The 16,580-nt window shown below is 36.1% G+C and overlaps 2 protein-coding genes across 2 annotated transcripts in view; both read left to right on the forward strand.

The window, feature by feature from the left end:
* The first annotated feature begins 757 nt into the window (after positions 1 to 757).
* The window catches only part of LOC123554076 (metalloreductase STEAP4-like), a 38,847-nt gene continuing 23,024 nt past the window's right edge, over positions 758 to 16,580 (forward strand). Inside the window, exon 1 of the mRNA XM_045343970.2 lies at positions 758 to 897. The gene's annotated coding sequence lies outside the window, so the exon portion shown is untranslated. The remainder of the gene's footprint in view (positions 898 to 16,580) is intronic.
* On the forward strand, positions 12,709 to 15,293 carry LOC128558303 (uncharacterized). The gene is made up of 3 exons (XM_053547227.1): positions 12,709 to 12,817; positions 14,214 to 14,405; positions 15,067 to 15,293. The coding sequence occupies exons 1-3, from the start codon at positions 12,709 to 12,711 to the stop codon at positions 15,291 to 15,293; spliced, it is 528 nt and encodes a 175-aa protein (XP_053403202.1).

Here is a 16,580-nt window from a genome sequence, read left to right on the forward strand (position 1 = left end):
ACATACTGAAGTGATTATTTCAATACAATAACTGTTTATTTTGAAATGAAACAATGTTTCCCTGAGCATTATCGAGACATGACAGGACGATATGTGTTCAGATATTATGCAGATCGACTGTGATGGTAAACATTTGTTTTGTTTTGTGGTTAAACTTGCTTCAATTTGAAATCAATCTCATCTCTTTGTTTACTTAATAATTTAATGGAAGTTTTTTTTGTGAAATTTTAGTAGTAATTTCAATTTGAATATTGTTTTATAAGCTCTTGAAAACATTGTATTGTATATCTTTGTTGAAATTGTTGGATGATTTTGTTTTGGTAAAAGACATATTTACCCCTTTCAATTCCAATTGATTTATTTAAGTTATAGTAAGACAAACCGATTTAGCTAGTCTTTACAATAATATGTCATATACGTCAAAAAGTCTGGGTTACACAGAGAACAAAATAGTGTGATTTGCCTTTACACATATTTACAGAACACAAGATTATGGAAATCTTTACATTTGCAAGTCTCCTGCTTTATTACTTATGGTTTTTGTTCGCCTTATATGGTCATACTATGTGCCAGACTGACAAATATGTATTTCACAACAGACCGTCTTTATTTTGTGTCATAATTAGGACAATTAAAAATAAAGTCAGTCACTGTTTATTAAATATAAACTCACGGTATTAAGGGACACTTATTCTAAAGCAGTTAAACTAAACTAAACTGAACATATGGCTTTCATGGCAGGAGCTTTTGTACGTGAGAGGTGTTGCACATTTCATTACCTCTTATGAACAGCCTCCATTGACTGAGGTTGGAATTAAAACGCGGCTTTGGACTGGTTGAAAAAAGTGTAGGGAAACCCGTAAGAGACAACGAGACGTAAGCTGATTGCATAAAAAGGTAACGTTTACAATCATTAACTAGCATTTGGATAAAAAGGTAATGTTTACAATCATTAACTAGCAATTGGATAAAAGGGTAATATTTACAATCATTAACTAGCAATACAATGTTTTCTGTGAAATTTGGAATATTTTACAAGTGTCTGGCTGAATGCATGGCTTGTATTCTCTCCTTAGAATAGTAGGTGTCAGTGGGCATTTTGCCTCTAAATGCCATTCAACAAAAGGGAAGGGTTGTCTGAAGAAACATTGTAAGAAAAAGGATAGGACAAGCCTACAAAAATTGCTACTTTTGTGTGTCTGAAATGGTGTCTTACTGAAAGAATCACATTTTAATGGTCATCTCTCAATTGTAGGGTATGTGACAGGGTCATTTCGTATAATGGAAGTCAATGGAAAAAACAATAGCAGTGCCTGATCTAAAGGATCTTCTTATAGATTTTATTAACTGTCATAACGTCAGTCTTTTAGTTTCATGTGCGGTTGCAAAGCTTTCCGTACTGCGATTCAGTGCTGTTATATTTTCTGGCCCTTCTGCGGTCATGAAGTACATTCAATATACGTGTATAATAGAGTTCCGATAAAGCTGAGGCTAAAGGGTGGGAGGAATGTTGCATATATTGTACCTCCTATGCTATGAACAAACTCAAGAAAACCAAGACTGTTATCATTATGCTTCAAATTGGTAGATTTTATTGTTCAGTTCAAAACGTTAATTTGATTAAAGTAACTTGAAACGTATCTTTCAAGTTTACAACTTACACAACACATTTTGTTTAACTGGATGTGATATAACTTGCAAATAAAACGTTTGACAACTAGCTAAGTTTCACATAACACATTTTGTTCGGCTACAACATGTTAATTGAATTTCAAATTACATGTACTTGCAAAAATAACATGAACCGTTTTGAAAATTTACTAAATTTTAAACGACATATACTAGTATTGTTTATCAACAAAAAGTTAACTGGATATTAGAATATATATTATATGAAACATTTTGTAATTAATAAAGTTCACGTGCCGCTTGTTTAACAACAAAAAGTTAATTAAATTTCAATATTGACAAACATGATTATTTAAAACATTTTGTAAACTCGCAAGAAAACGTTGGCTGAATTTAAAATAATTCGCAAAATAAACTTGAAACGTTTTATAACTAAATTGCACCGAACATGCTTTGTTTGACAACAAAACGTTAACTGAATATCAATTAAATGGTTGGCAAAATTACCTGTAACTTTTGTAAACTTACACGACATTGCATGTAACATCCTTTGTTAGGCAATATAGAAGCTAACTGGATTTCTTTATTGGCAAAAGTAACTTCAGTTAATTTGAAAAGTTATCAACCTCATTTTGTTTAGCAACAAAACGTTGGATTTAAAACTACTTGGAAAATGTTGTAAATTTACATAATTTCACCTAACACCTTTTGTTCAAATACTTTCAAATACGTTCTTTATAGACACTGAGAAATATTTGCTAAAATGACACTCTATTTAATGGATTCTTCATAATATGTCTGTAATTCTTCTTTCCAAGTGGACATTCTGTCCTAATTTTAGCAGATCTACACGTGTTTGTAGAGGTAACACAAATTTCAAAACACGTTTCGTCAACACCTCATGCTGATGAAAAAGAATAGAATGAGGGAAGAGAGCATAGCGAACCATAGTTACACGAGTTATCTCTAAAAAGAAGAATGAGTCTTTATGAGAATCATATACACCGCCACTACAGCATACAGTACATTCATATACACCGCCACTACAGCATACAGTACATTCATATACACCGCCACTACAGCATACAGTACATTCATATACACCGCCACTACAACAAGCAGTACATGTTAATATCAAGGTGATTTTGCACAGATGGTCATGATATATTTTACAGACACACAAATTAGAACAGAAAGGCATCACTAATTCATAATCATCTACTCAATAAAAGAAACCTACCCGAATTCATGCCCCTCCTTTGTTAGATGAAGGCAGTTTGCTCTAATTGCAAATAGCGAATCAAAACTTTGTATAGAATTTTAGATATTGAAATATGTCATGAAGTATTCTAATTCGTCGTGATTTCCTTGATGGAAGTATGGTGTATCGGCAAACTGAGTCACATAATGTCAATATATTTTCACGTATTAAAGGGTTATTCGATATAACACAGCTTCACTAATATATGAAGCTTAATTCTATTTAAAGCTACAATTAGACTGCCCGGGAAGGGCTTGCGGATGAGTTCCGGATAGCATCCGTAACGCATCCGTAGAACTCCAAACTAATTCGTAAGTCATCAAGTCATCCAGTGTATCCGTTCAGAAATCAGAGCCATCCGGGGGCAAGTGTTCAAAGTTTTAGAACATGCTCAAAATTTTACCACAGATGAAATATCCGTAAGGAATGCGTAATAAATCCACAACAGTTCTGAAAAAATCGTAACAGGCCTTAAAAGATCGTAACAGACCGGAAGACAATCGCTGTGTTAAAAAATACAAGCTATTACGGTTTCATTCCGGTTCTAATCAGGTTAATTAAGGTTCTGTTACGATTGCATTAGAGCTTTATAATGGTTTCTTGAGGACTGGCACGGTTATTTAAGATTACATTAAGGTTTTTCAGAATTAGTTTAAGTTACGCTCCGGATTTTACGGTTTCTTGCGATTAATCAAGGACTGTAAAGAATTAGGTGCGGATGCACTGCGGTTAAGAATAGGAGGTTGTCAACTCCCGTCATGCATGTATATAGCGTGCACCAAGGTCAATCCTCATTTTCTTTCTTTTCGAGATGACAGACACAATTGAGATACAGAAGACTTCCCTGACTCCTGAAAAGATCATCCTGGAGATCCTTGTCCTCCAGATGAAGCATGCGCTTGTGATGGCCCAAATGTTGCGTGTCCGACGGCGACTTCTGAAAGAGGCCCGGCCTGCAACAAGGACTGAGTGGAACAGGAAGTTCCTAAGCAGACGCACCCTCCATGGCCAGTATGAGGCACTCATGCATGAACTGAAATGGGAGAATCCAGGGGACTTCAGAAATTTTATGTGGTTCGACCCACAAATGTTTGATGAACTCCTGCACAGACTGAGTCCCAAAATTACGAAGAATTTTAGGCTGGCACTGGAGAGGTGTGAGAATATCGCTGACACTGCGCTACCTGGCTTCCGGCGAAAGCTACAAATCAGTAATGTATGGGTTCAGGGTGGCAGGAAACACCGTGTTAATCATCATCCAAGAGGTCTGTCAAACCATCATCGACGAGTTCATGGCAGAGGTTGTGCAGACTCCCATGACACAAGAACAATGTTTGACAGTTGCTGAGACGTTTGAAACCAGGTGGCAGTTCCCAGATACCCTCGGCGTTTTAGATGGGAAACACGTAACCATTGAATGGCCTCCAGGTGGTGGATGATCGGTCTTCTTCAATTACAAATCCAGGCGCATACATCCCACAGCTCTGGGTAAATAGCTGCTTAGGCAATGGAAAACAAGGCAGTGAAGGCCGCCTGCTCCGGATCCTTGATGTAGTTGGGTTGCCAACATCAAGTCTTCCTGCATAGAACACGTCTGCTGCAAGTAGTCCACCATATTAGTCTTAATCATTTTCACACGGCGTGTCTCCCTCCTCCTCTACCCCATCCGCTGTGTCCTGTGGTTGCGCACGCTCTGGATATTTCTGCAGAACGCTGGCTCTAAGCTGAAAGCAGAAGAAACGTAAATTAATTTTGAAACATGACAGATCGACTGAGTGAGTGAGTTTAAACCCCTCCCAAAAGAAATGCAAGTGTACATGTTTAAAGTTCCTATTACATACACACCAAAACCCACGGCAAAAAGTATTCTTTTAAACGTCTTTACATTTTTACAAATACCCGCCTCCATGGTACCCTGGCTTGTAATTATGGAACCTCTCACCTCCTTTCCTCCTGGATTCCTTCTATAAATGTGTTATCCCAAAAAGTCACATTTCTCTAGAAGCCACTTCATCCTGGCAGTCAATTTAGTCTGCTCTGGGCCACCGCTGTCTCTTTGGTGAGCTTGCTATAGTCCGTGCGCACCCATGTATTGAGTCTGGGCCCTGTCAAACAGTGAAACACAAACGAATAGGAATAGTTTATTGTATTAAACAATTTACATTGTACCAAATATACAAAGTACAGAAGTAGCATGGTATAAAATACAAGTTCATAGAAAAACATGTAAACTTCCAAGATGGTTAACAGAAGATTACTAGTACATGAATACAATACTAAAGCTGACATTTGGTTGATTTTTTTAAAGTAACGTCCGTTATATAATATTAACATGGTATTCTTGTAATACTTGTAAAGCTAAGGAAATACGGGAAATATTGTGGAAACGAACTAGATACGTACTTCATTTTCAGTTCCCCCGTTAAACATATGGAGGTACACTACAACTCATGCCGACCAACATTGCTATAACGTTTCATGACATTAGGTCAAAAACTTTCAGAGATTTAGGTCAAAAACTTTCAGAGATATTCGCGACACAAACTTCGGACGGACGTAAAATGGCAAATATAAATGCCCCTTTGGGTGGGGTTATAAAAAGAAACAATTTGCACATCAGTGATGCCTTTGACTACCTGTTGTTTCAGTTCCTCGGCCTTCTGATCCAAATGCATATCCCTGTCAAAAGTGTGGTACTTGTCATGGAGGCATTCGTTCTCAAAATACCAGACCCTAATGGAATCCTGCTGTTCCATAGTGAGGATGAGTGCGGTGATCTTGTGCCGCTTGCCCCGTCCTGTCATAGACGTCTGAGCGTCATCTCTGGGTTCCTGGTCCTGAAAGTACATATGGAACAGGACAAACATTAGAAAGATACATACCTTACTACATAAAAAAACAGATAAAATGACTAAATGTTCTAGAAGACTATAATACTGTGTGTTAGAGATTCACCTGGAGGGGATTACTTTTATTTACACTGTCCCGTGTCTTTGGAACACGGTGGGGGGGGGGGGGGGGTAAGAGTGAGGTTAGGTGCGCCCCATAAACCGGTTTAAGCTCCACAGTGGTGTTTTTGCCATTGACCGTTCCAAGGCGGTGCCCCACTGTGTTCCTTTGTTTGTTCGTTTTGTCCTAATGTGTTGGCTTTGTGTGTGCGCGTGTATGTGTGTGTGTGTTTTGGCCTTGTGTGTGTGCGCGTGTATGTGTGTGTGTGTGTGCGGGTGGTGTGCACGTCTGCGTGCTGTAGGTTTCGTTTTGGGGAGGCTGCGTTTTTGGTGCGTGGCATTCCCTGTTTGATATTTGTCTTTGTTTTTTTTTTTGCACAAGAAATACAACAACATGTTCCACAAAATTACAGAATTAGTGTAGTGAGTTTTTGAGAAACTGGGTAAATGATTAGAAAGCTGTGTAAGTTTTACATACCTCAGGATGTTGGGAAGCAACACCTTCCTCACCTTCCTCTTGATCCTCAGAATGCACATTTGCTTGGACTTGAAACCCATGTTGTGGTCCTTCTGGTGGCGGTGGGGTTGGTACGTCCCTCTTGCCTCCTCTTCTCCCCCTTTTGCTTCTGCCCACAGAATTACACCCTGACCGAGGTGGCTGACATTTCTTCTTAGGTGGCATGTTGTTTTGAAGTTAATTAACAACACAGGTGTACTGTTTGAAGAACTCTGGCTGAATGATGATGGGTAATTGAAACACCAGCGTTCCGTTTGTGTAATAATGTCCAAAAATGTTCAGCTAACGTCAGTAACAGATCGCAGCAGAACGTAACTTAAATGTAAGAGATCGGAAGAAATTGCAGCGATCCGTAAGGATCCGCAGCGCATTTTCATTGACATCCGCCAGACAGTGGACAAATCGCAACTAATCCTCATCTAATCTCTAGCTACCAGTATTGCAATTGTAACGACTCGCGGTGGACCACAACACTTCCCTAAGATTCAATTAGCCTCCTCCCCCGTCTTCTCAACTCAGTCATCCGTATCAGATCCTAAATGCAATCTCAATACACATCCGGGGGTGGGGATCCGGAACTCATCCGCAAGCCCATCCGGAGCAGTGTGATTCAGGCTTAAGAAAACAATATGGCACCTGAGTAATGTGGGGATACACAGGACACGGGAGTGTAAAAGAAGCGATATAATCACAAATCATAGACCATTTATTTTTCGTGGCACTTGTGCTTGCGGTCATTTTCTGTTTTGTTACTTGTAACTTATTCATTATTATAACTGGAGTACAAATTAAGGACACGTCTATAATTTGTGCTGGGTTTCACTATTTCAGATTTAGTTCGTTCAGTTTTGTATATTGTGCTGAATTTCTGAGAGAATTCAATTTTTTTTTAAATCCTGTTCTATATGCTTCGTCAGTTGGGGGTGCTACATTAACTATTAATGGAAGTGTACATATTTATTCAGACAATTATTCATTGAAGCATTAAATGCTGTTTTTGTGCGTTAGACAGGTTTAAACCACAATGTGACTTCTTGGATGATTTCTAGATATCTATTTTCAGTTCCACTTATGCCAAACCTGAACTACAAAGAGAGATATTGCAAACGACGTTTGTTTTAAGGCACTCTTTTGGTCCCATTATATATGCGAAATGGCTGACTGTAAAGAGTAGAAAGTTAGAGTTTTAAAACTTTTTTATTTCTAAGAATTATAATTTCTAGATATGGAAAAGATTTTGCTGAAGTTACTTTAAAATTCATCAAAATATGAAAGGTTGATGTTGGTATGAAACGCAGTTGTCCAATGTATGTTGTTAGATTTATTTTGGATCATGAATTTTATTGGTACAGTGTATACTTCTTAAATATATAAAGGGAAACAACTAACAAAAAACTGCTTTATTTTATTGAACATGAGTAAGTGCAAATTGCCTGTCATAAAAGTTTCGAAAAATCCGTTATATACTTACATCTGACTGGTTACCTTTAAATAATTTATAGCTAGATTTGTCATAAAAAGTACTTTCAAGATTTAACCTTTCTAAAAAAAGTGAGGTCGCCAAACTCCAACTCGTAGTAGAGAAACTTCCCTTGAGACAAAATCACATTTTATCAGAACCATGCAAACGTTACTGTTTGGAGTTAAATTGAAAAGTGTGTTGCCCTTAGGATTCTTTATCCAGGGCATTTATATTATTTTCTTTTACTTTCGTGTACAATATCGCATTTTATTCTTCATCTTTGTTACATCTTAATACATGTTTTTAGTCTTGTTTCCGCAGTTGCTGTATAAGTGTTGTGTATGCTGGTTTTGAATGGAGGAATAAATATAAATAATGAAATGTTCTAAAAAAATGTTCGGTCATATTCATTCCTTAAGACGGAATATCCCATAGGTCATTACGCATGAATTGTCAACGTCATATTGTCGTATTGGATAAACGCATTTACGCATACATATAATATTATTATTGCTACCTTCACTGGTATCGTTAAATATCATGATACTAGATTTAGTATTTCATATATAACACTTTCAAAAGTTGTAATTTCCAATGTTTAAGATATTAGTTTGAAGACTTCTAAAAGACATCTCGGTAGAAGAATCATACAACAAAACTGTCGTGTATATAAAATCAAACAACAAAATATTGCTTGTACCTGAATATTTTTGCAAAGGGAGGTTTTAGAAGAAGTACATATAAATCTTCAATAACAATATATTGTTATGTACTCGTCCAAACTATAAACATCCTTTAAAGTGTTCGTTTTGTACAGAAATCGCTTTTTCATACACGGTTACGCTATTTTTGTCAGTTTGAACACTGGCACTGTACCTTCGATAACTTTTTTATAAACAAAGATAAATATGTAAGACCAAAAACCGAATAAAGATAACTTATATGGCCACCAACTGGATGTTTACGTTTGAAAATTCGTAGACAATGAAGACACTTACCGCTGGTATGTCAAAAAGTAAACAAATATCGCCATTTTAACTGCAAATAACATTTTTCTCTCTTAAAAGCAGCAAATAGATTCAACGTGTCTTTTTCCATGTGGGTTCAAAACTCAGCGACATTATTGTTTTTCATACTTTTGCATCAGAAATATTTAGATTCGTTATGACACAAAGAGAAATTTCCGAGACTGATATGACAGATGTGAAAAGGGTAGTATCATAATATATCAAAGATAATATTTAGTTAAATACATATACATGTTCATAATGACAATATGTCAACTAAGGGTATATATGTAAATAATAAACATCAAATAAAGAAATGAATCATATAGTAACAGAAAGGAAAACGGACGGGAAAACTAAAGAAAATACGATCTGAAGGAAAATCTTTATCAGGATTCGAACATATACAAACGATTTGATAATTTGACATCTGCATTTTACCCGACTGGGCTATTTTATATCTACATATTGGGCAGTTAAAGCGAAAGTACTTGTCATATAATGTACAAGTAATATGATTTGTTGTTTCATCAGACGCGTCTTCGCTTTTGCGCGGGAATCACGTTGGGGACTAGTATTCATATTTGATCTATTGTCATCCAATGCAGTAATAAGACAGAATTCACAGATGAACGCTACACTTAATAAATTGAAATCTTTGATCCTCTATCACTGGCTATTTTTGGCATTCAAAAATTGTGCACAAAGCATGTGACTAGAATTAATTGATTAAAATGTGAACATATTATTCTATCTAAGTGTAAGGTCAAAATTCAATTACGCATTACTTGTGAACATCTTATATCAAACTGTGGTGATGTTTTAGATGTATGTAAAGTTTATGAATATTGCAGTCTCACAGGAAATTATTAATTTGTTGAAGCGTCGTCTAAAGTCAGAATTTAGAAAAGTGTCTTGTATTATCATATCTATAACAAGTGTAACAAATTTATTACAATAACCACGAGACTCAGTGCAGTTCAATTATACAGCATGGATAGGCTCAGTTTTAATCTTTTAAATTACAGAAGAAAGAAACAAATATTTGTTTCTAAATTAAAAAAAAATAACACTACAAAATGGTTCTGTTTGTGTTACTGGAAGGCAATTGTTTTGTAAAAATGTTGTATTAACTGTCAGTATAGACGTTTCGATAATTAGAATCCAAGGTTTCATATGATAAAATCAAATCAAAGGGTTAGAAGTAAGAGTTTCAAAGCTAGTTGGATTCTGCATAATGTACCACTACAAACATGTTCTCCGCAAGTAGTTCACATAAATCAGAGGTGGAGGACGGATGATTTCAGACCCAATGTCTGTTATTAAATCGTCTAGGAGAACATACGCATCGCCCGGGAATCGAACTCACGACCCCACGGCCTCTATTGAGCGGAACGGGCGGGCAAATTGTATTTTGTACTTGTAACACATATAAATATGGAGTTTTGCTCAACTTGGAGCTAGAGGGGGTGGACGATAGCTTGCATTTCCACTACTGTTCATGAACAGGCCCAGTAAAATCGAACCTGCAACATTTTCATTTAAGCTGTGTTGGGCGACCTGTAGGTCTCCACTTTTCTATTTCAATCTATCTTACTTTGAACACCAAAGGAATGATGTTTTCAAAACACTACTCAATGCAAGCTTCATTTACGGTCAAATTAAATGTAAAGACTATCCTTACGGAACCAAAAGATGAAATGTATCGAAAGGATGTCTCCACAAACAGGTGGTTTTAATATATTTTTGTTAAACAGGAAGAGAAAATATGGTCCGTTATAAGCAGATGTTAACAGTTTATGTTAAAATCAATGTATGTTGACTTTGCATCCAGATGTATGTGTCATGTCATTTGAAAACCACTTCATGCATGTTCAGGTTATTCGTTTAGGCATAAGTCTGGCGAACAGAATGGAACAAAAAAGTGAAACAGAAACCACCCCTTTCCACCTACAATCGGTGTAATTTCTGTTTGGATTATCAGATCATTTCCGATGACATAACTTCTTGTACTTTGGGATCAAAGGAGAATAAAATTCCGTTTAAGCCATTACTGGTGCGATGGGTGTTGCGCTTTTTATTACCTCTTTCGAACATACTCAGTCAAACCGAGTCTGATATTAGTTTGCTTGGTTCCGTTATGTGCTTCGGAAGGATCTTGTTATAGATTTTGTGAAATGTCGCCGCGAAGTTCTTTAAAGGAACTAACCCACTCATTTTTGTAGAAAAATAATTACTCTCAAAAATCCATAAAAAGTTAGTTCAAACTTCTTGACATATTATTTGCAAAATATTCTTATAAATAAGCAAAAATATTGTGTATAAGGTAGAAAATCTTTGCAACGCTTTTAAAATAATGAAGAAAATTTAAATTCTTCTTGCATTTTTTTACCAATATCTTACTTCTATTTTAACCCACTTTATCATTTTTCGGTGTCATATCAGGCCTGGATCCAGAGCCGTGCCCAGGGGACCCGTATCACCCCAACCCCAGTTGGTCGAGGACTGACCTATACTCATCAACCGTCGTTTATATGACTGAAAAAATGTTGAAAAAGACGTTAAACCCGTACACACACACACACATACTCATCAAAAATGCACCCAACAATTTGGCAAAGGAGTAATATTTTCTCAAAATTCAGATCCAAAAATGCACCAGAGGCCACCATTTTATACCTGCATTTCAAAATTTTCCAGGGGAAGACCCCTGATCCCCCTAAAACAATCATGAGGTGTCCCCCTTCATGTTCCTCAAAATTTAAACAAAAATGCACCAGATGCCACCATTTCATACCTTCCCCTCCCATCAATAAAAAGACGGAAGTACATACAACGGAAGTCTGTGTTCTTTGAATCTGTGTTTTCCTGTTTGGCTTTTGTCCTCTTTCAAATACTAACTATAGTATACCAGAATATATACTTCGCAGTTCTGTGTTAAACAGCGGCAAAATTAGCGGACCGCTAACTAGCTTTCAAACAAAACTAACATGCTATTTAGTTTAGATTAGTGTTATTGTTTCAAACGACTACGTGTTACTTATAACTACTCGTTTACAGCAATTGCCTGCATTATTGACCTATTGTTATGATGAAGGTAGTTCTGCATAAGTATTTGCGTAACGTCATGCACCCAGATAAGATAGAATGAATCGGATCTGGAATGTGAATTACTGACAATTCATGTGTGACTATATAAAAAAGCTACGTCACTGCCATTGTAAAGAGTATAAAACAATTATAATGCTGATAAGTGAATGAAGAAAATAAAACGCCAGATAATGTCTTAAAATCAGCTTTTTAAATTCATTGAGGTTCCAATTATAAAAAAAAAAAAATATTCATTCTTTTTTAAATCAGTCAAGCAAGATATTAAGGCACGCGACCTTTTTCTAATTTTTCTTAGTATATCCTGATAATTGAAAATATAACATTGTAATCTCCGTTGTAGAAAATGTTTTGCATCAAATATGCAGAACTACTTTAAATCATAATCATGTGATACGTTAACAGAGATTCGATTGAATTTCTCTCTACGGATTCTGACATTTTATTTTTGTACCTTGCGACGAATAAAAGAAAGAAACCCTCGACAAAGTACGGTCCTTGGAGACGGCTTACTAAGTGTTTTGATTGACACCAATCAGGAATTTCCTTACAATGCATTTATCAAGTTATTTCCCAAAACATTTTAAACAGTCGCTTTCAATTTGAAATTTAATGGGCGGGCAATGCATTACCGAATTGAATAAGATGTTACAAATGACAGAATAGTCGCAAGAATATTCTTCCTATAAAGGTATGAAATGATAAACAGAAAATCATATTAGACAAAGTGAGATAGTTCAATGTTCAAGAAGCTAAACACGATTTCAGGCAGTGATATGGCATCTATCAAGGAATGGTATACCGTGGACGACGGTAATGAAGTCGACGGAAAGAAACAGGTCGTCACTTATAGACTCTTTGCTGCATGCGGCTTTCGTGTTGGCTGTAATAGCCTGTGTCTTAAGTTTATTCATAATAATAACAGTAATGAATTACAAATTAAGAGCTCATCTTAAATTTGTGCTGAGTCTTACTATTTCAGATTTACTTCTTTCATCGTTTAATGTTAAGCTGAAATTTAGGTAGTTTCCTACCTATTGGACACCAGTTTTGCCTTCAGTATCACTTCAACAGTATGGGACGGGGAAAAGTTATGATCTCCTATCTGGCAAAGATTTTGAATTACCTGAGCTGGATTCTTTAGGACTTGAGGATCTTACAGAATTAGCAGAACAAAAAAATGTTTAGTATTGCACTACCACAGAAGATAAATCTAAATGAGACGTTCTTCCCTGGCATAATTTCAACCGCATTAGAAAACAGCCAATTATTAACACTGTCTACGTAACAGAAGACTCGGAGCCTAATATACTTAACAGTATGCTAGCGAGCCTTTATTTAATGCCAAGCATCACAGCTCCGTTGTCTATGCTGTTAATTACTTTATCTATACTAATTGCTGTTGTAAAGCCTTTACACTTTCAAATTATTTTATCCAGGCGTCGTGGCAATTTACTGGTTTATAGTATCTGGAGAATTGCAATCACTGTTGCAGGAATTGTCTTCGGAGTTTCAACAAACGAACCAAATTATGTAGTACATATGAATATTACAAAATTATTTAAATTTTGGTTGGAACCGGAGTAAGTTGTGTTGCATTGCTACATTTGTACATAGTTATCATCGTTATTCTTCAGCGTAATCGGTTTAAACAAGCGACAAGGACTCCTGCTCACTGGAAAGCCGCAATAACAGCGTTGGCTGTTATGATAACTTTTGTAGCTAATTTAGATTGCTGTTTTCTCTGATATAACAGAGCTATTTCATCTCAATATTGCGATATTTAAAACTTTGTTTATGGTGAATGCAGTTAGGCCAAAAAAAATTAATGTTTAGTTTCTCAGGCCCCGCCGCATACGATTTTGACCCGCCGCATGTAAATTTTTTATCAAAGAAAAATTGACGAAATTCGCGAAAACAGAAAATTCAACTAAAACTTGAGGACGAAAGAACGAAAATACGTGAGAACGATGAAAGCGTCAAGAACGGTTACTCTGTTTATATCGGTTAATAGGCGTTTGGTGTAAGCGTACATTATGCACTGATGAATCGTGCAGAAAAAAACAAAACAAACTAGAATGTCATCAATATTCAGTTTCCAAGTCCAATCTGGACTAAAAGTAATTGTTCCTAGGACAATTGTTGGAACGTACGCAGTGACAGATAAAACTGGGACGATCAAAAACTGACAATTTTGACTTGGTAGAATTGGGTAGAAGTTGACGTAAAGGTCGGTGAAGCAGTGACCATGTTTGGAAGATACCTCAAATTCTACGCTGAGCAGTTGCCATCAGCATTTCAGCATTTAAATACAGACCTGAGCTTTCTAAGATGCTTGAACATTGCACAACCACACGATCCTATTTTTTCTGCATAAAGAAATGTGGGGCTGATGACTGCTTTATTTGTGAGAAGCCGAGACTGTCCAAGGAAGTGTTTAATGCTCTGCACGTCCTTTCAGATCCAGAACCAGGTACCTTCCTTTGTGTATTTGTATTTCAGGTTGTTATGATTTAAAACCAGCTCAGTTAAATCAGTTAGTAGGAGTGTTTTTTTATTCTCTGGTACTCATTCCAAAAAAAAACATGAGGGAAAATATCCCCAGCCAAACAGAATCTGCAGCAGACAAAAGACTACTAAGTTGAGTGAAATGATAGAATATTTTACAAAAAGCAAGGTGTTAAGTGCTGTGTGGCGGCCGTAAAAAGTCGCCCCGACTTCATCTCAGTGTTGTTATATTTTCTGGTCCTTCGGGATCATTGATTTCAACTCATTTAGATTTGAAGATTGAATACCGCTTAAGCCGGTGCTAGGGGGCGTGGGCAGTGTTGCATTTTCCATTACTGCTCATGAACAGACTCAATCAAACTGAGTCTGCAATTTTCACTGTTTGCCTTGTTCTCGATGCTTCCGAGGGATCTACTTTTCAGATTTTATGTTGTACTCAAGATAATACACATATGAAGCTGTTGTATGTATATTTACAAATTAAATGTTTACATTTTAATGATTCTCTTCCTATTGACACAGTCATACTACTGAAGTTTTAATCTGCATTCTTTTTGAGGTCAGTCTGGTTCAAATGTACGTTCAGGTAAAATGATTCATTAAAAATATTTATTTCTCAGGGTAAGACGGTCACTACAAACCATTCCAGGAGGTATATGGAACAGACACAAGTGAGAAGTACAGACCATCTCTCATAGAGAAATCTCAGACTGGTCACCAGATTCCATTCTCTCCCTCAGCACAGACAGCAAAGACTTGTCGTATGTTAGTGTATTGTGTTGACTGTGAGAAGCCAAGGGTAAAATATTCAACTACAAAGAAACTGAAAAGGATGTCCTTAACAGACTTTTAGACTTTTTAGACTACTCTTGTGGCGGTTCATCACAAGAACTCAAATCTCCAGATGACTCATCTGAAAATGAAATCCTTGAAAGGGTCTATGTGCGAGCAAATAATTTCGTGTTTAATATATAAAGTAATTTTCTCAGAATGAATTGAGTGCCAAATGCAACCTTCAGAACAAGTATTGTTCTTATTAATTATTATCTACATAAGATGCAATGTCTTTAAGTGTGTTAAAAATGGATGTAGATCTCTAGATTCTATATAAAACAAGCAATGTCGTTAATAAAAAAAAAATAAAAAAGAAATCCGCACTGCCTCATTGAATTTTGCAAAAAGTGGCCTGAGAAACTAAACATTAATTTTTTTTGTCCTTATCGATCCAATTATATACGCTATAAGACATACAGAAGTCCATGATGGCTGCAGGAATATATTTAAAAAAATGAAAACCTGTTTTAAAGATAGGAATAATATGTAACTAGAAATTTGGAAATGAGCAAAACGCAAACCAGCTACGTGTTTTTATATTTATTTTTCTTTAAAAGTAAGGGTTGTTGTTTTAGGCTTCACATAAAATTGATGTATTACATTAAATGCAATGCAGACTTTGATTCTATTTACTTTGTTTTCAGTAGTATATATATTGATACACAATAACTAGATAAAATTCAATGGGCATGTGTGTTTTCATATTATGGAATGGTGCTGATGATATAAACCCTGTTGTATTTTATGTTCTATGTTTTGACGCACAATGACTAGATGGATGTCAAGGAAGAAAAAAAAAAGAAACCTGCTGTGCGACAACTAACCTTTGAGAAAGGATACTGATCAGTTCGCATCCATACTGTTCGTTTGTTCCCACATCCATATTGTTCGTTTGTCCCCACATCCATACTGTTCGTTTGTCCCCACATCCATATTGTTCGTTTACCATACTTCACATCTTCTTTTTATTGTTTTTTTTTTTTACTTAGTTTACTTAGTGGCATTGCTTTCGTTTTATTCTCTTCTTGTCTAATTAGTTATGTATAATTCATATGACAATTCTGTCACAACAATTTTTTTCCTTCTTATTTGATTTTCTTTTCTTTTTTTTTTTATTATTTATTTTTATGCACCTAATGGTGGGCATATTAAATAGCACTGTCCGTCCGTTCATCCGTGTAAATTCTTGTCCGGGCTGTAACTCTGACAAGGTCACACTTAGAGGTCAAAGTTAAAACAGTGTCTGTTTCGTGTCCGGTCCATAACTCTGCCATCCATGAAGGAATTTTAAATAACTTGGCATAAA

The sequence above is a fragment of the Mercenaria mercenaria genome, chromosome 7 (genome assembly GCF_021730395.1).
Source record: "Mercenaria mercenaria strain notata chromosome 7, MADL_Memer_1, whole genome shotgun sequence".
In the NCBI taxonomy this organism is placed as follows: Eukaryota; Metazoa; Mollusca; class Bivalvia; order Venerida; family Veneridae; genus Mercenaria; species Mercenaria mercenaria.